The sequence below is a fragment of the Archocentrus centrarchus genome, chromosome 22, assembly GCF_007364275.1.
Source record: "Archocentrus centrarchus isolate MPI-CPG fArcCen1 chromosome 22, fArcCen1, whole genome shotgun sequence".
Taxonomy (NCBI): domain Eukaryota; kingdom Metazoa; phylum Chordata; class Actinopteri; order Cichliformes; family Cichlidae; genus Archocentrus; species Archocentrus centrarchus.
The window spans coordinates 474,305-500,119 of record NC_044367.1 but is presented as its reverse complement, the minus strand read 5'-3'; the positions used below and the strand labels follow the sequence as shown (position 1 = coordinate 500,119).

At 44.2% G+C, this 25,815-nt stretch overlaps 2 protein-coding genes across 4 annotated transcripts in view; one reads left to right on the top strand and one right to left on the bottom strand.

Annotated features, from left to right (window-relative positions):
- trappc12 (trafficking protein particle complex subunit 12) overlaps positions 1-522 on the bottom strand; it is a 31,733-nt gene extending 31,211 nt beyond the window's left edge. Inside the window, exon 1 of one of the 2 annotated variants that reach the window (XM_030718182.1) lies at positions 414-522. The gene's annotated coding sequence lies outside the window, so the exon portion shown is untranslated. Of the gene's footprint in view, positions 1-224; positions 343-413 lie in introns of those variants that run through there. The other variant, XM_030718183.1, reaches the window with a different exon arrangement.
- Positions 523-597: 75 nt separating this feature from the next.
- eipr1 (EARP complex and GARP complex interacting protein 1) overlaps positions 598-25,815 on the top strand; it is a 94,227-nt gene continuing 69,009 nt past the window's right edge. For both annotated transcript variants that reach the window (XM_030718184.1, XM_030718185.1), the window contains exons 1-4: positions 598-753; positions 837-920; positions 8,031-8,163; positions 11,542-11,698. In XM_030718184.1, coding sequence (XP_030574044.1) covers positions 712-753; positions 837-920; positions 8,031-8,163; positions 11,542-11,698 — 416 coding nt within the window. In that variant the 5' untranslated portion in view covers positions 598-711. The remainder of the gene's footprint in view (positions 754-836; positions 921-8,030; positions 8,164-11,541; positions 11,699-25,815) is intronic.

The window sequence follows — 25,815 nt, the reverse complement described above, 5'->3', positions numbered from 1 at the left end:
GGCCCTGTAATGTTTCAGGAAGGTGTATCAGGCACCTGAACCACAGACTCCCCGTCAGCATTAAGCCCATCACTTCCTGTCCCTGCCAACACAGCATGTTAGCTCCATCAATGCCAGGCTGTGCGCCCCAGCTACAGGGAGCCGGTAACACCTTCATCCCCGCTCACAGAACAGACTGTTCGTTCACATCACCCCGGTCCCGGGTTGGTAAACCCGTTTCTCACCGTCATGCTAATGCTACGTTAGCCGGTTAGCTCCATTAGCCAGGTTAGCCGCGCGGCTAACTGCCACACGCCGCTAACACCGGTTACAAACAACGGATCCCCTCTAGCTGTTGCGCTGCCGCTCATTTCAGCGTACAAAGAGGCGCAAAGTCATGAAGGCACAGGCGAAGAAGCAGGACAGCTACTTACCTTACTACAACCTGACAGACGCACCTGTACCACGCATGCGCTGCACAGCAAAGCCGCAGTACGGCGCGTCAGAGAGGACACGCTTCATGTTTGCTATTCTGGATCTTCTTGTACGTATTTTTTTTAACGTCAGGAACGTTACACGTGCGTCGTTACGCACATTAACCGTACGTTTCGGGTGTTGAGATCGCGGAAGTGTGGCGCGGTGTTGTGTTTGGAGTAGAAAGGATCGCAGAGACGGTTTTTAGTGACGCTTTTCCATCCGCAGAGACGTTTTTCCGCAAAAACAGAGTCGCAGATGGAGGACGACGCGCCTGTCATTTACGGTCTCGAGTTTCAGGTGATGCTGCGCTGCGGAGCAGTGTGACAGCCGCCTCGGTAATCCTGTAATGTAATTGTTACTCTGTACTCCCTTACTTGTAGGCTCGGGCTCTGACGGCGCAGACGGCGGAGACTGACGCCGTCCGCTTCCTCGTAGGGACGCAGTCGCTGAAGTTTGACAACCAGGTGAGAGCAACCCGTTCACGTCACCTGGCGCAGTGTCAGGGCCGAAAATACTGACTCATACAAGCCTGCAGGAGGGGGTAATGGGAGGAAAATCAGAGCTAAAGTTTCAAGACAAACTGTAATAATCTCTGGGATTAAAGCCACAAACTGATGGAAAAAATTGGAGATGAAATAAGTTTCTTCTTTTTATCCTTTTATTGGTTACTGAAACATTTTCTGCATTTTTCTCCCTCAGGAAAATATATTTAATTATTCCTCTCACATTTATGAGGGTTTTCCCTGCTTACAGTGGGCCTTTGATTGCAGACATAACCTCGACCCACGCTCCTGTAAATAAGGCAGGGAGGCTGCAGTATCTCACCTAACAGAGGACTGTGTGTTTATTTAAGATTTTTGGACATTTTAAAAACAAAACGTGTTTTTTAAACTTGAGTTACTGAAAACCCACTAAAGAAACAGGTTTAAAAACATGTTTTTATTGCATTACTGCTAATTGTATATGCAGGAAATGTCTTGCTTTATAATATTAAAAATTGTTCAACCTTTTTGCAATGCATTTATGGTTTTAAAGGTATTTACTGTAAATCCTTATTTTAACAAGAGTTTCAAACTTCCCAAACTGATCAAAGCCAGAAACAGAGCAAGAAGCAAAAATAAAACACGTTGACTTGATGTCTAAGCATCAGTTGTTGAGCCGATACACACTGGTGTGTTTTAGTGTCTTTATCCCTGTAAAATAAAAGCCTTTCATCACTTTCTCAAACCTGCCTGTGATGCTGGACTTGGATACGAATACCTTTATTAGTCCCACAATGGGGAAATTACAGATTACGGATGTTTTCTGCTGTATTTTTGGTCACAGTGAAAAATTCAGGTTTTTGTTTTTTGCCACTTTTCCCATCCACAAGCACCAGCAGCACTGCTGTTACTAAACTTTGACATCTTTGCATTGTGCTGAAGAGATAGGAACTCAAGTGAAAATCTGGCTGGCTCGTGCTTTTGTGTTATAATAATTTATTTATAATTTAGAGGCAAAAACGAGACAGAAGCTAAAAAGCATTTGGGCAGAAACCAGGACGTGCTGGAGGGATTACACCTCGGGGCTGATTTGGGATCGCCTCTTTTCAGGGTGTCTCTGCTTCGGTCGTAGTCCGAACAACCTGGAACTGGATAAGTGGGGAAAACAGGATAGATTGTGCTTCATTCCTGGAAGCAGGGTTGTAGCTGATTGGGACAAGCGCTCCAACTTCATCTCATCTAGAAAATGAAAGGCACTGAGTGAAATTTAGACCCTTTTTCTTAAAACCTGTGAGTCTTAAAAACTTAAATGTGAGTATTTAATAAATTCACAGGGTAAAATGAGAGAGACCAGCATCACTTGGCTGTAATGCAAAAAAAAAAAAAGTGCTCTTTCTGAAAAAAAAGTGAGCTTGGATTCGGTCCCTGGTGTCATACCTGTGGAATATCACACAGAAGCTGGATGAAATGTGTGTGTGTGTGTGTGCGCGTGTGAAAGCATTCGGCTGGTTTGGACTCTTTGTATCTGAGAAGCTGGAATTCAAATCTCAGTCCAGACCTGCAAACTGTGGTTTCTACAGACCTCTGAAGCTGCTGCCACAGATCAGACATCCTGCAAGCATCCGTCAGTCTGTGTTAACCTGAGTCCACGCCTGAGAGCCCAAACACTGAAGGAAACGAGCTATAGGCTCTACAGTCAGCAGAGATACTGTTGATTATGTGTTGATTGATTATCATTAGAATTAATATCAGCTTATTGCCTCAGCTTTCCTCCACACAAACAACTAACGTGTGTGTGTGTGTGTGTGTGTGTGTGTGTGTGTGTGTGTGTGTGTGTGTGTGTGTGTGTGTGTGTGTGTGTGTGTGAGAGAGAGATTGTTGGTGGGGTTTTCTGCTCTGAGTGTGTTTGTGAGTGTGTGGTGCAGGAAGAATGAGAGCATGCATGCGCATCTTGCAGAGGTCATTAGGGAGACAGATGACAGAAACAGTTGGCTCTAAACGGGGGAGAAATAATTAGCTCTGTGAGAGAGAGAGAGAGAGAGAGAGAGAGAGAGAGAGGGAGAAAGGGGGAGGGAGAGGGAGGGAGAGAGGGAGAGGGAGGGAGAGAGGGAGAGAGGGAGAGGGAGGGAGGGGAGAGGGAGGGAGGGAGAGGGAGAGGGAGAGGGAGGGAGGGAGAGGGAGGGAGAGAGAGAGAGGGAGAGGGAGGGAGAGGGAGGGAGGGGGAGAGAGGGAGGGAGAGGGAGGGAGAGAGAGAGAGAGAGACAGAGGGAGGGAGGGAGATTTCTGCCTTGAATGAGCGGGCCTGTTTCCTGGCAGACTTCAGTGTGAAAACAGTCTGGCACCGAACGCAGACGCGCTTCAGTCCAAGTTTTGTGTAGTGAGGCTAATACGGAGCTCGTTGGAAACGGTGACAATGCATCCCAGTCGATCTGTGTGATTTCTTATTGCGTGTCCTAACGCTGTCGTCCTCGCCGGCGTGAGCAGAGTGGAAATCTAAACCTGCTGCAGATTGGAGTCATAATCAACCTTCCTGTTTCTGTTTGCTTTAATGTTGTGTCCAAATAAAATCTGAGCAAAGTTCACACCTGACCCCCTCAGAATCAGCTGATGCCAAATTTTGGATTCGTATTATGGATATTTTCAGAGTTACGGCCCTCCTAGTACACAGGGTGGCTCCAGATTTGCTGCTTTTTAATTATTTTTCCAGCATTTTTGAGCCTTCATAGTTTCATAAGAACAGCAAATATCCAAATGAAACTTTCAGGGCTGAAAACACATTTAAGCTCGGTTTAAAAAAACTGCAACCAGATCAGTTTTACAACCACTCCAAGAGTAACAATCTACAGATCAGTCTACATTTGAAGGCTCGCATGGCTTCATTAAAAAGACTAAAGTTATTGTACATAAAAATCAGCTGTTTCTGGGGGGGGTAGAAAAACTGATTCATGGAAGGCTCAAAGTCCGCTATTAACCTTAAATTGGGCTGCAATGAAATTAAAAATTATTATGCAGTTATGTTTTGATGGTGGTGGGGATGTGAGGAATGGGTCTAGCATGCCTCCTGTAGTTCAACATAGTGCAGCGTTTGTCCTGCATATGAAAGATGATGGTGGCCAGCAAAGAGGGAAAGGTTTTAACCTTCACCATAATAATAATAATGGCATGTGTAGTCACTCCTCAGCGGCCCATTTTAAACCAGTATAAGCTGTGCTGAGCATGTCCTGCTTATTCTTTCTGTTTCTGTATTTACACTGCAGGGCTACAGATGAGCCGGCGTGCACAGTCTAAGCCGCCTCTAAATGATCATTTCTTGTTTAAAGTGCGATGTTTGCAGGAATTATGAGCCCATGTTTTTAAACTGTAAAATGTCAGCTTGAACTTTGTTTCCTGCTTTTCTGTAAACCCCGGCCAGGGTCACTGTTCACCCTCGAGGTCGATGATTGTGCCGTCTGGTCCGTTTCGTTCATGAAGCTCATCGTGTTTCCTGCTCTGCGTAGCTCGGCCAGCATCAGTTCGCTTTGAACTCGCATGAAAAACATTTTTCCGATTGGCATTTCAGCCCCGACAGCTCCTGCTGCACCCGTAAGCCCGCTGGCCTCTCCACCTCCCATTAAGCATAATGCGGAGTGGAAATGTCTCTCTTAACTCGCTGAGCACCTCTCAAATCCCTCAGAGACCAATCGCTGGAATGACAGATCGGAGGGCGCGTCAGCGTGGCATTTAAGGCTGCTAACGAGATAAAGCGCCCGAGCTTGGCACCTCTCACCCGCTCGCTACTCCTCCGCCCTGCTTACTGTCATCTGTGCGGCTAAAGAGCTTTACTGGAGGAGCCCATGAAGTGGGGGCCACAAGCCAGCCAGCCCCCCCCCCCCCCCCCCCCCCGTATTTTACCAGCTCCCCCTCCTCCTCCTCCTCCTCCCTCCACCATCAGCACATAATTAAAAGTGCTGGGCTGGCTGCCCGAGTGGCTGAAGGCTGTGAGTCACTCGGCAGGCCTGGAAGAACGAGGGATAAATCACCTGGGGGAGGAGGGCTGGAACTTCTCTCTCCTCTCACACCTAGGTTCATTCAGGGGGACCCTATTACCAGGCCCTCCAATTACCCTGTCCCGCCGGCCTGAATTTATTTGTACTGCTCCCCCACCGCCATAAAATTATAACTTTGCCTAATAATTTTTTGCTCGACGCAGTCCAACTCAAGGTTAATAGCCACCGAGCTGACTTTGAGGAGGCTGAAGGATGCTGCCAGTCCTCCTCCTCCTCACACCTCCTCCTTTCATCCTCTTGTTCAGCCTGTAAAAGTAGTACAGGCGAGGGGAGTGGAAGTGCCGAGAAGGAGTTATTGTCCAGTGCAACCCCATTAACGATCCCCCGAGGTGCTGTAAGTGTCTTTCTTATGGGAGAAACCTCCATTAATTGTCTGATCAAACCTTGAGACCCTCACTTTTTTACTGCATTGTGGGCCCTGAACTGCATTCAATCGAGGGCCCTCTTAGAATAGATTTCCATCTAATGAAAAGAGCGCAGTGAGGAGGAGTTTCCATTAAGTTCTCATGGATAAAAGTTTGGCTTGTTTGTTGAAGTCGTGTGCTGTAAAATTCATGGCAGCAGATTGTTTTCAAGTGTACTCCAGCCCTCGTGATTGCTCCATTTCAAGGAAACCTGAAGACATTTCTGTCACACTGTGACTCGTAGGTGGAGCCGAGTTCCTCGAATCTCCTGTTGGAGACCCTCACTGGGAAGCTGAGTTGGGGTGCATGCTGGTAGAAACACTGATGAAAGAAGGCAGACTTTTGAAGGACAAATCTTTCAAAGTTAAATAGTCTTTATGCAAGAATTCACTTCTCATTTAACAGTGAACATGGAAAACTTCTGGGGTCAGTTGCCTTTCTCATTAACACTGTATCCATTAAAGCCCCGAATGTGGTGGATAAGGTTGATGCACCATGTTATGGCATCAAGGTCATTCCACCTGACCCCCAGAATCAGCTGATTTTTTTTTTTTTATTTATAATAACTTTAGCCTATTAGATGAAGGCTTGTCAAATGTTACCTTCAAACTATGAATATTTGCATGATTGTGGACCCTCGAAGTACACTGCGCTCTCTGCAGTCCAGTAAACACTGAGTCCACCCCCTGATCCAGCAGCTTCAGCAGCAGTAAGTTAGAGTGATGGTTTCCTGTGTGACTTTATCAGTTTGTCACATCACTGTGGAGGAGTTTTGGTCCACTCTCCTTCACAGCGTTGCTTCAGCTCAGTGAGGTTTGCAGCATTCATTCATGCACAGCTCTCTGAAGGTCCCACCACAGCATTCAGTGAGGCTGAGGTCTGGACTCTGACTGGGCCGTTGCAGCACCTTCATTCTTTTCTTTTGCTGCTGTGCTTGGGATCATCGTCCTGTTCATGACCCAGTTTGGTCCAAGCTTCAGCTGTGGGACAGACGGCCTCACATGTGACTCTGAATACTTTGGTATACAGAGGAGTTCATGGTCCACTGAGTGACTGCAAGGAGCCCAAATCCTCAGCCCTCCTCCACCGTGCTGACAGCTGGTCTGAGGTGTTTGTGCTGATGTGCTGAGTTTGGTTTCCTCCAAACGTGCTGCTGTGCATCATGGACAAACATCTGCACTTTGGTCTTGTCTGTTCAGAGGTCCTGTGGTTTGTTCAGATGCAGCTTGGCAAACCTGAGCTGTGCAGCCGTGTTCTTTAAGAGAGGAGAGGCTTTCTGCTGCTGCCCTTCCAAACCAGCTAACTGAGGCCTGTAGAGTCTGAGATGGAGCTCTTGGGTTTTTGCAGTTTCTCTGAGCGCTGCAGGGTCCGAGCTCGGGGTGAATTTGCCGGGACGTCCACACACCTGAGTGCTCCAGACAAGAAAAGAGCAGAAACTGCTCACACTGCTGATGATCAGTTAATCAAGTACATTTGATCAGCAGCGCCTGGCTGCAGCAAGATTTGGTTCTTTTTCATAATTTTTTCAGCATTTTTGATCCATCATAACTTCATAAACACAGGATATATACACATAATTTCTGCAGGGCGGAAACACATTTAAACTCTGTTAAAGCTGAAGCCAAATCAATTTTACATCCACTCCAAAAGTCACAATCTGATTCCTTCTGGGTCACAATCATTTTCTTTAAATACTTTAAATACTTTTTGCCTACAAATGTGAAAAATAAGAAGCTATGTTTTCATATTAAGAGCATTTTAAAAGGTTTCATTTATGTATCAAAAATCATTATATTTCCTGATAAAAAGCCTCAATGCTGCTGCCTGTTTAAATAAAGAGAGGCTGAGCACAGTCTTTCTTCCATCTCTGTTTATAATGAATAAAAAAAATGAAGGAAAGATTAGGCTGCAAAATGAAGCTTTTCTAAGCAGTGGAAAAGTGGCATCAGGCTTGGAAAAATTAAACTTTTATTACTTTTTTTAACAATATCTTGAAGTTTTCCATCTCCTGAGGAAGATCTGAGAGATGCAGTTCAAATTCACAAGTAGGTTTGACTCGAGATCTTCTATCAGGTGCTGAATGGTCCATTAGGACTGAAGATGGCATTGCAGCCTTCCAGCACTGAGAGGGAGAAAGGTTTCCTGTTTGTTCCTTAAACATGTCACAGTGTCCCTAACTCATCAGCAGTCCCCAGGTAAGAAGCTGGGGTAGCGTCTGCTTTGCTCAAAGAAAGAAGCTCTGTCGGATAATGCATCTCATCTTATTTAGCTGAGCTGTTTCTCTAAAGCTCAAACAGATGAGCTGTTATTGGTTTCCTCTCTCTTCCCGTGACTTCTCCAACATGTGCGTACTCCCCTGAATCCAACATCACTTCTCAAAGTGTCTTAATCGCTGCTTTGAAGGCCAAATCAAGATGAAAATCTTCAGCCGTGTGAAGTTTATGGGGGGAAAAAAAAAATAACAGAACCAAAGTGACGTCTGCCTTGAAATTACGTTTACTGTCACATTAAAAAAAGAGAACTTTCTTCTTCTTCATTCTGGGGGAATCAGAGAAGCTTTGAACTGCAGTTGGTGTGAGTGGAGGGAGGTGCACCGGGTGTTTTTCAGCCTCATCCTCAGCACATCTCTGCTTTTCTTTCAGATCCACATCATTGACTTTGATGATGAGAATAACATCATTAATAAGAACGTCCTTCTGCACCAAGCTGGGGAGATATGGCACATCGGCGCCAGTCCTGCAGATAAGGCTGTGCTTACCACCTGCTATAACAAAAGTGAGTCCTACTGTTTCCTTCTGTCTTTGGCTCCATTCACTGCCTCTTTATGTTTCTCTTTTTTCTTTCCTTTTATCTCTTTTTTTGCATATATTATATCTTCCTCTTCTTTTTTATTTCCAGTTCTTATATCTAATGACCCCGTGCAGGTTTTTAACAGCCCATAGCCGCTCTGTCCTCAAAGGTTTAACATCAGCAGCTGAGTTATAAATCATGTTCAGACTCTGATAGAATCAATACTAAACCGTGAACATGATGAGCCACATGAGAGATAATAGCAGTGGCTGCAAAGTCTCACTCTGGCAGGAGAAATCTTGAAGGTCACATGGAGGCCTTCTGTGGAAACTGTACAAATTCACGTCTCTCGGTTTGCTGAACTTTATTTACACAGAATCTGCTCCCTCAGGATGGTCCAAGGCCACAGGAAGCTGTTTTATAACCAGCAGTTCAGCTGAGCTTTGGTGTGACAGTAACCTAGCTGTTAAAATTAAAGGAGCTACCTGAACAGTCTCACTTGAAACGGGCCTCCACTCACAGCTTTGACAGGAAATACTATTTTTATTTAAATGACTGAGGAAAAAAAAAAGTTGAGACAGGAACACGTGTTTCCCACTGTGACGCTCATCTCACATCTGTAAGTGTTTGGGAAGTGGGGAGACCGACTGCTGCTTGATGTAGCAGCTGCTCAACACTTCGGGGCCTCCTTTGTCGAGCTTTGCTCCTGATGTTTGCAGTAACTGATGACCAGGAGTGGAGCCAGTGGTGTGGGTTTGGTGTCAGTGATGGTAGGGACATAAAAACCCAAACAGTCCTCCATTTAGCTAAACCTGGGCCAGTTGTTACTGTTTCATAAGACAGACCTGTTCCTAGTGGGAGTGGACTCTGCCAGTGCTGCTCTTTGTCATCGATTCTATTCATAACTTTCATGGACACAATTTCTAGGCACAGCTGAGGGGCGGAGGGTTTGGGGGTCTCGGGATCTCATCTCTACTGCTTTCACAGATTTTGTCATGCTTTTACTTCATTGAGCTACAACCCACAGGGTGCAAGGGTGTCTTTCAGATTGGCATTGTTGGAGTTATAGTATAAATTCCACTCTGTTTATTATGAATTATCATATCTTCTGTTTGTATGTTTTCATAAAATGTTTTGTGTATATATTATACTGTTGTTTTTTATGTTTGAAACGGAAACACGTGGTGACATTTCTTACAAAGGAAGTTGTAGTTACCTGTAGGCTGTTTCAAGCCTGCAGAACACACATAGGATACGTGTCTCATATACGCCATGTTACATGCACATTCCACAGTATACTTACTGCCATATATGGTAAGGAAAAAGCCAAGAATGTTGTTTATAACATGCTGTAAACTGCGTTTGGTGTAACCCACGTGATCTTATTGTGAAAGTCTGAATGAAAGCGCTGCGCAGGAAGCAGTTCTTTGGGACAGATAACAGCCGAGAGCTGAGTTCAAGGAACGGATCTCTCCTCCTTGCGCAAGTTTGAAAAGAGTTGTGTGTTTGTTCTCTGAGTTATTAAAATGATCTGAACCTATCAGCATCTCCAAGTCTGCGGCCATGGTGCTCAGCTGGAAAAGTCCGCGGTTCCTGCTCCAGGTCAGGGAGGAGCTGTTATTTGGCCTGTTGTCACTGAATGTCATTGACTTTCTGTAGTCTCCATTTGTCACAGTAACTTCCTGTGTGGACACCCCTTTACCGTCTAATATTCCCAATCTCAATAATCAATAAAGATTAATATTTAATTCAGTGTGACCTGAAATGAGTGAGCCTGTAAACTCCTCAGCAAAGGTTAGGGCTGAGGGCTGTTTTTCTACACGACTGCAAGTCTTTTTGTAACCACAGGTATTGCCCCCCCGGTGGCTCTTAAGCAGAATGCCTCTGCGTTGGCTTCATTTCTCAGACCCGGATGCTGCGTTGAGCTTTTATGCCATGTTTATTGCATCTGACCGGGATGTTGTGTTTGCTTGCTTGTTCTGCATGTCGGACGTATTTGTGTGCTTCTGTTTATGTCTGCTGCCCTCTGGGTCAGGTCACTCTTAAACACAAGGTTTATAATCTCCATGAGACTTTCACCTGGATAAATAAAGGATATTATTATACTATTAATAAAGCTAGACTAATGTATTTTGAGGCCGATGGGACAGAAAGGTCCTCTCGAGTATAGAAGGTATAGCGGGTGTGTTTGCCTCACGCAGAGCAGACAGTCATGTCAGGTGGGGGTAGATAGCTCTGGGACTGGGTGTAGTCTCCATTCTCCCCCTCCATCTCCATCTCCGTCTCTCTGTCAGCTGAGTTCTCCATGCTTGAGTTCACGGGATGACAGCGACGGTGGACAGCCCACTACGCGCCGCTGCACACACCGACACTTGCAAAACCAAAATATATAGAAACACAACAGGCAGCACACTTAAGTGCATTAATGCAGCGCTTCCATACCGCCTCTCATGTGAGCAGGGAAAGGTTTTGTTCACAATGATTGCTTGGCCACTTAGTCCGAGTGCAAGCTTGTCTAAAACCACTCAAGAGTCTGTGGATTCGTGCCGCGCTGCTTTTAATTTGACAAATAGGCCCAACGCCTGCCCACACACTGCCAATATGTACACCAAAAAGAAATGAGTCTTTCTCTCCCTCTGCTCTCCACCCGCAAACTTTTAGTCCAATTACTGTATCACTGTACTCTACTCTACATTTACTCCTCTGGTTCCAATTAGCAGCTCCAGCCCTGGTGTGGATGTGCCAAAATAAATCGTTTATTATGCGGATTAGGAAGAGAGTGTAGTCACATTAGTGCCTGCACATCTCATGCACACACTAACAAACCTTATCCTTACTGTAGTGACTATTTTAACCTGAAGAAGAACCACTGAGGGGCCACTGTAGTGGGACATTAAGGGGTCAATGCTCTGTTTGTCCATCTTTAAAGGCTTCGTTTATTAAGCAATGATTCAGTTTAAACCTCAAGAACTGCCAACAATGAGGCAAAATATGGATATATAGAATCAAAAAAACAAAACATTGTATGCTGGCGCTCATCACTCATTAGGAGTGCTTAAAGGTGGTCTACTTTCCCCACCTGAAACATACTCAATGCAACATTTTTTTCATGCATTTTTATTGCCAATTATTAGATTGATTGGATCCTAACTTAAAAAAATGACGGCTTCCCTAAAGTAACAGCCTGTGGACTGATTCCTGTGAACACAGATTCAGCTCCTTCGCTTACCTTAAAATGTCCTAAAATGACCGATTAACATGGCGGGGACTGAAGTCAGGTGTCCCCACAACATTAGTAATGCAAGTACGCACCCCCACCCTAACAATCTGTGTGCGTGTGTGTGTGTGTGTGTGTGTCTGCAGCCAGTGACAGCAGGGTGATATCCTGTGCGGCCGTGTGGCGGATGCCCTCTGACTGGGAGACAGGAAGCCATGAGTCACCTGACGACTCCGCCCACAACCCCCAAACCCTGGAGCTGCTCTGTCACCTAGACGACAGCACCCACGGCAACGCTGCCTGGTAGGTGTTGCTGGGGAACGGTTGGAGTCGCAGTACAAATGATGCAAGAGCTCCTTTGATCCACCGTAATGTGTTCAGCATCTGGGCTTATTACAAGGCGAGGTATTAATAATGGGCTTCAGGACAACTTGCAGCTCACAGAGAATAAAATGAACGACTGCTTTAAAGGTTTTCTCATCACAAAACAGGGTCGGCAAACTTTACTATCCAGATAGACACTTCTGATCATAACAGTCGCTTTATAAGGAAGGACAGGGCCTGGAAGTATAAATGAAATGCAGATTATCTATTAACATGACTAGGCTGACTTTGAAACTGAACAGCTGTTACGCTCTGTGGGGCACTTTGAGTGTTTGTGCAATGGAATCTAAGTATCAGTACTTTGATAATAAATAGAACTTTAAGCAGGCTGATGGCTTTAAAACTCCAGGCCAAGATCAGGCGTACCTGCGAGGAGTGAACACAGGTAACGCAGGTCCATGACTCCTGGTTCAGGCAGCCATGCTCCGCTGGGCTTTGCACCGTTTAGTTTATTTGTGTCTTCATTTAAGGCTTCTAAAGCTTTACTACATTTTACCTAATGAGCAAGGCAAGAAGGCAGAATAATATTAATACTGTAATAAAAAGTCCGACTTGGATTTTGCAGTGTTGACATTAAGTCAGATTTTGAAAAATGTGTCACCCTGCAAATGGTTTATGTAATAAATGTCTTATGTAGCTCTTTACAGTTCTTTTAGTTAAGTGGCTATACATCATCACTGTTTTTATTATTATTATTATTATTATTATTGAACATGAGGCTCTGGCTGCTTGGTCGGGGCCAGTTTTAACATCACTCTGGGTTCTTTGCTGCTTGCTGTCTTTGCTGACTTCTTTTAAACCTCAGGAATGCAGTTGTGTCTACTAAATTTCATGGATTTGAACATGTTTGAATAATGTTTCTGTGCATGTACAGTGTTTTGCTTACTGTTTCTAAAGGGACTGGGAAGGTTGAAAGATAAAATAGGACTTGATTAATCCCACATTGTCATGGTTTACAGTGTGGCAGGCAGGATGTGGACCAAATGCAGGAACCTGGAGACTAACGTAAACTTAAACGCAGCTTTATTGCTGTAACTCGCAAAATATAAGGAAACAAGGAAAACAGATCCAACAGACTAAGATTCTCAGGGAAACACAGAACAGGGAAACACTCCCTGAAAGGGACAACGCAGCAAAGAACAGAGGAAAACTAAGGGCATAAATACACACTGGGATAATTATGGGAGACGAGAAACACAAAGGTACACAGCTGAACGTAATCGGGAGAAAACAAGACAGAGGAAGCAAAACCAAACACAATGTGCAAGAGACAAGGGACCAGCAAAACAAAACAGGAAATAACTAGACTGAGAAAGCATAATACCTGAAACAAGGAATTAAACACAAATGAACTACATCTAAGAAGAGAAGTCAGAAAACTAAACTAAGAAGGCTTGGGGATAAATAAAGAAGCCAACCAGGAATGCTACAGAAGCTCAAAACTGCAAAGATGTCATTAAACCAAGAATCAAACAGTAACGTTAAACAAAGGAACTGAAAGTCCAGAACTGAAGATGCTGAGTCACAGATCCAGGATCCTGACACTTGTTACAGCAGCAGTGGACAAAGGGTAGAAAACAATTCAATTTTATTTATATAGCACCAAATCATAACAGTCGCCTCAAGGTGCTTTATAAGATAAAGACTATAATACAATAATACAGAGAAAACCCAACAGTCAAATGATCCTCTATGAGCAAGCACTTGATAACAAGAACAGCAAACAAATACAGCAAAATAGAAAAACAAAACTATACAGAATATTACCAGTGTTAATTTTGTTGACGAAATATTTTCGTCATAGTTTTCGTCAACGACCCTTTTTTTCCATGAAGAAAACGAGACGATTGCTAAATTAAAACCCCCTAAAAGGTTAAAAACGATGATTCTTCAAGACGAAACCATTTTCGAAAGTGTAAATTAATTTTCTTGTGAAATTAATTTACACTTATGTCAAGACGAAAGCGTAAATTAATTTCGTCATCATTTTTATCCGTTTAGGTGGTTTTAATTTAGGTATGGTCTCGTTTTCATCATGGAAGAAAAGGTCGTTGGTGAAACCTATGATGAAAATATTTCGTCAATGACATTAACACTGAATATTACAAAATTAAATATACGTAAATATTGCACATTGACAGATGACGTGGTTTCTTGCATTTCTGTGGCTGTTTCCATGTTAGGTTATATAACCTGATGGCTGTGGGCAGGAATGAGCTGCAGTAGCTTCTCCCTGCTCTGGGGATGGAAGAGTCTTGTGGTGACGGAGCTGCTCAGTGTGGTGCAGGGGTGGGAGGGATTGACCTTCTTTCTGTGTCTCACCTCCTCAGTGGAGTCCGGTGGGCAGCCCAGGACAGAGCTGGCTCTGTTGCGTCTAATCTGTCTAGCCAACACTTAAACAGTCGTAGAGCCCTTGTAAGAAAACAGCTACGGAAACTCACGATACAGCGGTACATCTCCATTCATGTCACAACAAGAACATGGTGCATTCTGGGATGTGAAATGCATCTCGGGTAATGTAGCTGTAACTTCTGTCCATACTGGGTTCAAATTGTAGTATCAAATTAGCAAACATACATTAATGATGACATCATAACTAATAACTGCTCACTTGTATAAATCAAATCAAATATAATATGAAATCCCCAATAAACTGTAACGTGCATCATGTGGAAATATTAAACTTAAATGTCCTTCAAAGTCCAACTAAACTTAAAGTTACAACAGGCTCAGTTTGTTCAGTCTTGTCCTCTCTCTGTCTGTGCTGCCCCCTCCCAGCACAGGGTGGCCTGAAACACTGCAGAAGCCACCACAGTGTCATAAAATGTCCAAAGTAGAGCCTCACACACACCAAAGGACTGTAGTCGAGACTGGCCCGACCTGTGCAGGGTGTTGTTATTGTCTGTCCGCTCCAGTTTATTGTTGAGGTGAACACCTAGGTACTTAAACGAGTCCACTGTCTCAAGCCCTGGATGTTCACCAGTGTGTGATGGGAAGGTTTCCTTCGGAAGTCAATTACACGCTCCTCAGGCTTGCTGGTGTTCAGAATCAGATGGTTCTGCTGACACCAGCCCACAACGTCTGAGATGACCCACCTGTACTCCTGCTTTCTGACACACAGCCAACAATGGCAGTGTCAGAGTTTCTGCAGATGACAGGGTGGAGTTGTGCATGACAGGTGAGTTCACCAGTCACAGAGAGGAGTTATTATACAGTTTTATAGAGAAAAGTAGGAATTACTTCCTAAAGCATTCTTTATGTCAGCAAGGTTGGATCAGTCTGAGGGAGAAGGAGCTCTGCTGCCTCAGTAGTGTGGAGTGGAGAGGGTGAAATTGGTGGCCCATGATGGAGAGCTGTTTGTTCAGTCCCTCACTTCCTCCAAATTCTGACCAATGACAGTTCCAGCCTTGTGAATTGGTTTGATGGTCTTGCTGGCATTTCTGGCATTGATGCTGCCACCTCAGCAGACAATATCAGAGTAGATGGCACTCAGTACCATAGACTGGTGGAAGACTTCCAACATCTTGCTGCACACATTAAAGTGTCTGAGCTTCCTTAGAAAGTAGAGTCTGCTCATCCCCTTCTTATACACAACATGACTGTTGGTCCTCCGGTCCAGTATGTCATTCAGGTAGCTGTCCACTGTTCCCACCTCCTCACCCATGATGTTGATGGGCTTAGTAGTTGCAGTTTTTTTACTGCGGAAGTCCACCACCATCTCTTTTGTCTTGCTGACATTCAGAAGAAGGTGGTTTCTGCTGGACCACTCCACAAAGCTGCTCACCAGCTCCCTGTATGCTGTCTCCTGCCCACAGTTAATACACCCAACCACTGCAGTGTCATCAGAGAACTTCTGCGGGTGGCATGTTTCGCTGTTGCAGTGAAATCTGAGGTGCACAAGGTAAACAGGAAAGGAAACAGGACGGTCACCTGCAGTGCCCCAGTATTGCTAACCACCACATCAGACAGGGTTCCCCCCAGCTGTACAAACTGAGGCCTCTCTGACACATAGTCAGCAATCCAGGAGACAGCAGAAGTGGTGACACCCATCCTGAACAGCTTCTTACTCAGCAGAAGTGGTTGATGGTATTAAAGGCACTAAAAACATCAAAAAACATGATTCTCACAGTGCTACCAGTACCATCCAAATGAGAGTGAGCACACTACAACAGGTAAATAACTACATCATCTACCCCCACACGGGGCTGGTAAGCAAACTGAAGGGGGTCGAGAGCGTGTTTCACCTGCAAGCGATGCCTGCAAGAACCAGTCTCTCCAACACCTTCATTACACTAAACTAAACAAAAGGAAAACATTAGACTAACCAACTAGTTTAATACTAAGAAACACTCAGATATCAAATTAAATTTTATGCCTGTTTAATGGACAATGCCAAAAAACATTCTAAAGAAAGACATTTGAAACTATTAATCGCATTCTTCTATAATGAATCCCACTTTAAATGCTGCTTAACTGTGTGGCACCGTGCATTATGAACACCAAACAAGGGGAAAAAAAACACTCGATGTTAAAAATATGAAAACGTGTTACTGCAAATGATGTTCACGCATCATCGAATGAGAAAATAACATTAAAAAAAAACTAATAAATTGCAACTTAAAAGTGTGGCGCTCGGTCTTTGTAGAGCTACAGCGTAACCTATGTAAGCGGTCATTCACAATTAGCAACATTTTCCAAAGTGTACAAAGAGTACTCTTTTTCAGACCCCTCTGCCTCCTCCCCAAAAGTATACAAAGAAAATGTTAATCTTTTCTCATGATATTTAATTTCACCTGGTTCTTTGGTATTTTAATGTAAAAGGAAGTATTAAAAACAAATTCTGTAAATTTTTGTATCAAATATACTCTTTCCTATCTACTAAAACATTGTATTGTTGTACTAATAAACAGATATACCTATGTTAGAATTTATAGGGTGCAATAAACTGATTTGAATTTTAACGTGAATGTGTACTGCACTGCATGTATGCAAAATGTACATGCTGCCACACTGTATACAGTGGCAATGGAGCAATTTGTCATCTGAATAGTCGGTCTTGTGCCAAAAAGTGATTTCTGGTATTTGCCCAAAAAAAATTATTGCCGGTATTTATACTGTTGTAAATGACTTTTGGACCTAGAATCTATCAAGCATATCTTAAACATTATCTCTTATGAATGATATCAATTTATTTTGAGTCATAAAGAACATTTCTGTCACATGGTAGAAGCTGCACCAGCCACCAGTGTTGCCAACTTATTGACTTTGTCGCTAGCAACTTTTCAGAGCCCCTGCCCCCCTAGCGACTTTTGGAGATAGGCCAGAAATCCTCCGCTGTCGCCATGTTTTGTGTATATCCAGCGCTTGTACTGCGTGCTGTGTCCCTTCGTACGCTGTGGCATCGCCCGGACCTCGCTTTGGGGACACCCCACTCCTTCAGACCTCAATTTGTCCTTTAGCGACCTCTAGCAACTTTCAAGACAGCTGACAGCGAGTTTTCTTACACAACAGTTGGCAACAGTGCCGGCCGCCAATCACCAGATTACGCACAAATATACAGGCCAGCATAGATGAAAACATGCCAGGAACATGTAGAATTAATGTACATACCTTATGAATAATTGTTTTCTGTGGTTTACTGCGTATGGTTTCCATTTTTGATTTGGCTTTTTGGAACAATACTTCTACTTCCTTGTTGATTTTATCTATGGTGGCTTTGGCTACTCTGGCGGCTTTGGGTGCTTTCCACGCAGCACCCACAGCTTGTTCCTGTATAATATTGTCAGTAGAGTCTTTCTCTGAATCGATGATGGCCAGGGAAGGAAGGGTATTTCTCTGGGGGTGCACTTCAGGTTACATTGTAAAACTTCAAAAATAACTAACAATATTAGACCTAATAAAAGTATCAGACCAAGAATACTGGAGTTAATGCATTTTTCTATAACAGTGTCAGGGCTGCAGCTCCATCTGGTGGCAGATGGCTGCATAACATTTAGGACAAACATTTACGAGCACTGGGTATCAATTAAAGCCTTAATAATTAGGCTAACTGACTAGTATGTCTGTACCAACTAGTGACAATAGCAACAATTAGTTGTCTAATTGACTAGTCACGCACATCCCTACATGTGATGTCAATACAACTGGTCTGAAATCATTAAGATCAAAGGGGCGGCTTACTTTGGTACAGACACTGAACATGATGTCTTCCATACCACCAGTACCTTTTCATGCAGACTTGGGTTGAAGAGATACTGCAGGATGCCAGGCAGCTTGGCAGCACAAGACTTCAGGACCCTGGAACTGATGCAGTTAGGTCCTACAGCTTTGGCTTGGTGTAATTGCTCCAGCTGTCTCCTCAGCTGGCCAGCCATCACGCTCAAGCCCAGGATGAAGGAGGGATGGAGTGGTGGGTTATTTGATGGTTAAGAGATGGAAGAGGTGTTAAGACTGGTGCTGTGTGAGGAAGGGCAACAAGGGTCCAGTACTGAACATGCTGAAAAACAGATTCAGCTTATTGGCTCTGTACAGGCTGTCTCCCTGCTGTTGATGATCTCTTAGATCTCCATACATCGTTGATGTTATTTAGCTGAAGTTTGGTCTCCATCTTTTTCCTGAACGCATCTTTGCACCTTCTTAGCCCCGCCTTCAGTTAACACCCAGACCTGAAGACGCTCTGCTTATCATTCAGTAGGGCCTTCAGGTCTCTGGTGATTCAGTCCTGGTTGAGATGATGGTATCTTTGCAGATCCTGGAGAACCTATCCTGAGCTTTGCAGTCTACATGTTATAGCTCTGTACTGTCACCAGGAGATGCTGTCACAAACAACTGGCCTGTGGGCCACTGTTATTCAAGCATGTGCTGTTGTTGGTCCTTTAGCTTATAGTTTGAAAGGCAGAGAAGATAGAAGTCATCGTGAAAAGCGTCCTCTGCAGCCTGTTGGAGCTTCTCATGCTGCTCCTTGTGCTTTGTGGCTTTGATCTTTGATGTTTTTTGGTGCTTTTCATCTCTGTGCTGATCTCCACTTTCACTCCTTTTCCTGTTAAAGCCAACTTTCCAACCAGTCAGCATTCAACATACAAAACATCCTTTGGATTTGTACAATATGTACAATACATACGATGCACAATAAGTCTTATATAATGAGATTACAGATTCAGGATCTACAGCACTAAATGGAAGACATGAAGTGGAAATCACTCCAGGGTGGACAGATGGACCTGTTGTAAGGCCTACAGGCACTCAACCAGCCCACACACTCCTCCATATGGGTGCTTTTGTTTCGTTCCTGGCCCAGATTATCGACTGGGCCACATCTCAAATGAGCGGCTGTGGCTCAGGTGGAAGAGCGGTTTGTCTACCATTTAGAGGGTCGCTGAATCAATCCCTGACTTCTCCAGTCTGGATGCGGAAGGATCCTTGGGCAAGATACTGAGCCCTGAGGCATCCATCGGAGTGTGTATGTGAGTGTGTGTGGGGACGCTAGAAAGCACTTAATCGTAGATAAAAGCACTGTATGAATGTGTGTCTGTGACTGGGTGACTGAGACTTGTAGTAGAAGCGCTTTGAGTGCTCAACTGAGTCAAGAGGCGCCATATAAGTCCATTTCATTTTACTCAGATTGTAGTCACGGTCTGATCCTTTTGTCTTGCAGTCAGAGCTCCTCGCCATAACTCACAGCCCCATGAGAACGAAAATCAATGGCTGTCCCCCCTTTTTTACTCCACTCTTCATTGTCCGCCTCATGATTGCGATCATTTTTAGAGGCGCCAATCAGTTAGCATGATGCATACTGTAGCAGGTGTCTGGGAGGGAGAGATAGAGATGGAGGAGGAGGAGGAGGTGAAGACAGAAGATACTGAATTTGTGTAACTGTGTGTTTTTCTGCGTGTGCGTGTGCGTGTGTGTGTGTGTGTGTGTGTGTGTGTGTCAGAGGGCAGGTCAAGCAGGCTGCTGGGTAAAGATTGATGTCTCTGGGCTCCACCATCTTAACACCCTGAGAGCTGTAACCCTCACAAGGGCACCAAACTTTGTGTGTGTGTGTGCGTGCGTGCGTGCGTGCGTGCGTGCGTGCGTGCGTGCGTGCGTGTGTGTGTGTGCGTGTGTGTGTGTTGTGGAGTCTGAATTCAATGCTGTGAAGCCTGTAGCCTATGCTGTGCACTATTGGCTTCTCTAGATGGATGGCTTTGGTCTGTTGCCCACCTCCTCCATCTCTCTACGACACACACACATACACACAGATACACACATATACACCTACCGTATCTAGTGTGGACTGTCATTATACACTGGTCAAGAGAGGACCAGTGTTTCCAGAGATTTTTAAGAGAGATAAATTAAATAAGTTAAAAAAGAAAAAGAAAAAAGAAATCTAGCAGCAACTTGAAGTCTAGCAACTTGACAACCCTGACCCATGTTTATCCCATGTTTATCTAGGTGATGTAACAGTGCCACCTGCCACTAGTCCATCTGTGATGGGAAGTTGTCAGCAAGCTAGGTGGAAAGATCAGAGCAATACATAACCATATTCTGCACAAACAGATGTGGAAGCTAGCCTGCAGAGAAGGAAGGAAGATGCTGTTAGCACTGCTAATGTTAGCCACAGTATGCTAACTAATCTGACATTGTATATGTAAGATGTTATTTATGACATAAGCAACATTTAAATCACAATTTGTTTACTGGAGAATGAGATTTAGCAGTCAAACAGCTTATAATTTAATCTTCTCTGAAAAGAATCCTAAAAACTTAAATTATTGGTTTTATCTGGAAATAATTACTTGGATTAGTTGAATCTCATGGCCTGTGCTTGCACTCATATCCAACATTATTCTAGTCATATTTTAAATTTTACTTTAGTTTTAGGGTGACTGCTGTAGACAGTGACAGGACAGGATACAGAGAGACAAAACAGACACAGAAACACAATGGAGGCAGTAATACTCAGGGAGCTAATAAACCAAACATAATCTATAAACAAACTAAATGACTACAGGATTAAATAACAAAACAAATAAGGAACCAATGCCAGGCATCAGAGGAAAATGAAACTCATAAGCACCAGGGTGACAGACTGGGTGTCCCTCTTTGTGTGGGACTGCACAGCATTCTCCTACATACTGAGACAGGTGAGTCTGGCTTTCACTGAATTGCTGTGAAGCAAGACTGTCCTCATGGGTCTACTGCAAGTCATGGGGAATACTGCAAGTCACCACAAAGTCCCAAGCTGTGTAGATTTTTATGCAATATAGTCAAAATGATCCCAAAATTAAAGGAAATACAGCTACAATAAAGACTCTGATAACTGGGTGAAACTGGTGGAAATTGGTTCTCAGAGAGTTTTTCCAGTTTTCAGTTATTTGGGAGTCTGAAGCCTAAAGAGAGATGTGCCAGTTAATGGATACTCCCCCACTGAAACCTAAATTATGACCAAAGATAAACCAGAAACCGAAATAACAGCTAACAATAGTTTTAAAGGTCACTGAGATAAACGGGAGCATTCATGAGAGCAAGAAGATCATCAGAGTAGAACTACACTTTCAGCTTCCTTTTATCCTCATTGCATTTACTTAGCAAGGAAGTTGGGAACGTCACATTCAAATAGAGTATTTTTGTCCTTTACATGCTAAATGCCTCCCTGCACTGTCCCACACAAACATACTTCTTGTTCCACATTTGTTCTGTCGGGATTTGGTCACACCACTGAGTTTGCTTTTTTCAGTTTAGATGTTACTATGTAAAACTGTTCAGCTTTAGTTTTTGTTAGTTTTACTGTTAGCATCCATGTCATAAAAATCCTATTTGTCAGAATGTACGATTTTAGATGTGCAGACAAGTAAAATAATGCAACACAAACACTGGACACACAGGCCTCTTTCCCACCAACAGGGTTCCGGAGCCTGTGCCGTAATTTGAACCATTAGGCCGGTTTTCCACCGCCGAAGCACTCGGTGCTCGGCCGAAAAACGGGTTCAATTCCGGCCCCGCAAACTAGCTGGTCTGGAACCAGGAACGCGTGCCGAAAGCGGCTGAGGGGCGTGACTCTGCCGTCTCAACATCAAGTTTTCTACCATATTACATGTGTATTACAGGAGAAAAGCGGCTGTAATGGCTGTGAATTAGGTTGGGCTCTAAGGCTGAATTTGCTGCTTTGTATCAGTTTACATCACAGATAAAAGGACACAAAGTGCGTACTTGTCGTCTTGCTCTAATCGCTGTCTGTGTTTCCCTCTGTGCTGCACACAGATGCTGCAGTAGTTTGGTTTGGACCCTAAAACGTATTTGCAGCACGAGAAAGGAGAGCGTGTTCTCCCACGTTTGTGCGCTTCGGCTTCCGTGTCCAGAGGACCCGCCCACACTCATACGTAACGGAGCAGTTTACAGAAACGCGGTGGGAACGCGGGCCCGTTCTTAAGCGTTTCGCCGGTTCACTGGGATCGGCACGGGCACTGGCACGCGAACCGGTTCCTCGGCGGTGGGAAAGTAGCAACAGTCACATTCACCAAAGCTTGCATATTTATATTATTTTAAGTAGTTTTATCATTTTGCCTATTTCTAAAATGTAGTTATTTTATTTATTTCAGTAATGAAAAGTTTTTTCACACCTAATTTTAGTTTTTGCATCGACTCCACTCCAGAACGTTTATAAATAATTTTAGTGTGATTTAAAGCAGGACCAACGGGGGACTGGAACAATGTCCCACTTTGCCCAGTGGTCCTTTGTTGGTGAATGTGTAATGACACAGCAGTCCACTTTTAGGTAGGAATACAAGTGCGCGCACACACACACACACACACACACACACACACACACACACACACACACACACACACACACACACACACACACACACACAGAGTGATAATACCGGCAGCTTGCACCACTCTGTGCATGTTTGTGTGTGTAAGAAGACAAAGAGTAAAGAGATTTGAGTTCTTATGAGGTTTTTGTCTGTTTTGTGTGTTTGTTCACCTGCTTGTGTGTCCACTGTAGCGTGTCCGCATCCTTCATGTGTGTGTTTTCCAGTTGCCGTCGAGTCCCTCCCCTCCCAGCAACAATAACACTTTCTCCTTCCCCCAAATCCCCTCATTGTTTGGGTGGGCAAACATTTGAGCCTCTGCCCTGTTGTGAAGCGTGCTCTGAATGGAAATACCGGCAGAGTACACCCAAAAAGCCGGAGCTAAACAAACCTCGGGAAAAATCATGTTTTGTTTTGTTTTTTTTTCCCTTCCTGCTGCACTTGGTTTCGATTGGGAGCCTTGCCAGATGAGTGCATCGATTCCTGTGGAGCCATTTGAGCCAATCACGGCCCTAGGAGGGAATGGTAAAGCGCAGAAGGCAGCGAGGTTGATTTTCTAAAGTGGGGTGTGACAGGAGGGGGTAGGAGGTGTTTATGGGGGTGATTGTGTGTGTTTGTATGCACACACATGAATGCAGCCGTGTGTGTTATTCTTGTGTGGTCATTTTAAATGAAAAGCCCTGATATTCACTGCTTTTTGTTTGTGTGCGGGCCTCGTCATGCACAAATATGGATGCAAGAGAGTCAACTGACACTTTGCGAGTGTTATTTTCACTGTGAGTGTCCCCTAGTCTCAATCAATTGGACCCCTGACGTGGGCTCTCATGTGCACTATCCACCTTCTGTGTGTGTGTGTCTATGTGTGAGATACCATGATGGAGGCATTGGACTGAAGCTTCTAACTCTGCAGTTTTTTCCCCCTCCACTGAAAGCAGCTGCTGGTCAAAATTAATCTGTGTGCAGCTGAGGTTGGTGGCAGTTACCTTAAAGGATAATTCCAGTTTATTTCGACTTCAAATCTGCCTGTAACACTACAGGTTGAGCTGAGGTGTACAGGTGGGTCTGACTGCACAAAAAGGTATTTTCCACTGCAGGAACAAGGAGGGCCTCTTTAAGAGTGGTTTATAGAGTTGAAGAAGTGCTTGCTGCAGGGTCAACACTTCAAAGCAGACAGAAACCTCTGCTGCTAAAAAATGAACCTCGGGAGGAAGAGGTATTTTCTAATTTAGAGGGTACTAAGAAAAACTGAAAATGGTCTACCTTAGAAATCAGGTGTTGTGGATGATGTTATAATCAAGTGGTGTTCAAACATAAGGCCTGACGGCCATCAAAGGGTCCAGTCTGGCCCACTGTAAGGCTTTGGAAGACATGAACACTGAAAAGGAGAACATAAATTTCAGGCTGCCAGTTTTACAACCTTTTTAGAAACTTAGAAACTGAAACATTATCATAAAACCTAGCAAGAACAAAAGCTGGCCTACATCCTGGTAAGTAGAAGATAAACTGTTAAATGAGAGAAAATTAGGTGTTTTTCTATTGTTCTTATTCTATTAAATAACAGAAAAGTTCCTGTTTTTTACTGTAGATTTTTCTGTTATGTTGTTTAATTTTACAATGATTCCACTGCAAAAAATACAGGAGCTATCTATTCTTTTTAAAATACAGGACAAAGTCTGCATAATAAGCTCAGTCCCTTTTCTGTAATTATATACATTTATGTCTTTAAGTGTAAGCTGTGCTGACAGGTTTCTGTAGTTCTTTATAAAGTGGGAAAAACTGACATATTGTTGAAATTGTACTTATTTTTCTTAAGACATCTCAGACTGTTCATCAGTTTTATAAATAGATAAGCTATTAACTGTGTACTTTTGACTTTTTAACATCAAAAGAAAGGGATCCAAGATTATGACTTATTGTTTGTTTGTTTTTAACTTTTGTTACTTTTGTTTTTCTGTGGTAAAAAACAACTATGGTTAGGTTTGAAAAGCAAAACAGCTTCACTGTTTTTATGGGAAATGATCATGGTTTGGTGACAAAGGGCAGCCCTGACACAGTCTCACACCCACTGGAAATGAATCCAGCTTATTGGCGGCAATACAGACCAAGCTCTTGCTACAGTTGTACAGGGACTTAGGGCATCATCCAGAGCCTTCAGGAACTCGAATCTCATCCACCCCAGGGGCCCTGCCAACAAGAAGTTGTTTAACTACCTCAGTAACCTTACCCCCAGTGATGGTCGAGTCGTTCCCCCTTCCCCAGACTCTGCTTCATCTACAGAAGGTGTGTCAGTGGGATTAAAGAGGTCCTCAGTTGAAGTCAGCAGCATCCCACCTATGAGTAGAGCACCCTCTTCCCCTCCTGATTTGCCTGACTGTTTGCCAGAATGGCTTTGAGGCAGTCCAAAAGTCTTTTTCCATGGCCTCACCGAACTCCTCCCACACTTGGGTTTTAGCTTCAGTCACTGCCCAAGTCGCGTTGCCCTTGGCTTGCTGGTACCCATCAGCTGCCTCCGATGGTGTCCACCATCTGGTTCGGGGATTGATGCCACAGCAGGCACATGGAGTGTGGAGAAAGGTCCATTCAGACTCAATGTCCTCAGCCTTCCTCGTAATGCTGTCTAATTTCTGCTGGAGTTGAAGATCTTGTAGATTGGGGCCTCTGCCAGGCGTTCCTAGCGCACCTTCACTATACGTTTAGGTGCGCCAGGTGTGTCCAGCATCCACCCCTGCCATCTGATCCAACTCATCACCAGGTGGTGATGAGTTGACAACTCAGGTCCTCTCTTCACCTGAGTGTCCAGAACATGTGGCTGCACATCTGATCTGTCCTGGTGCCACGACATCCTTAAGTTCTAACTTCGTGTTCATTATGACCAAACTGTGGTTTGCACAGAAGTCCAATAACAGAGGACCAGTCAGCTTCAGGTCAGGAAGACTGTTTCTCCAATTTACACCCCTCCAGGTGTCACTGTCATTGCCCACTTGAGCGTTGAAGTCTCCCACTTGGACAACAGAGTCACTGATGGAGCATCCTCCATCCTGCGTCCTCCGCCCAGTGACTCCAAGAAGGCTGGGTAATATGAGTTGTTGTCGCCTATCCCAGCTGTGACTGGGCAAGAGGCAGGGGACACCCTGGATGGATCGGCAGTCTACTGCAGGACTAACACAGAGACAGATAACCATTCAATCTCCCCTACATGCACACATTTACATTGTGTTGGTGTGGATGAGAAAAGTC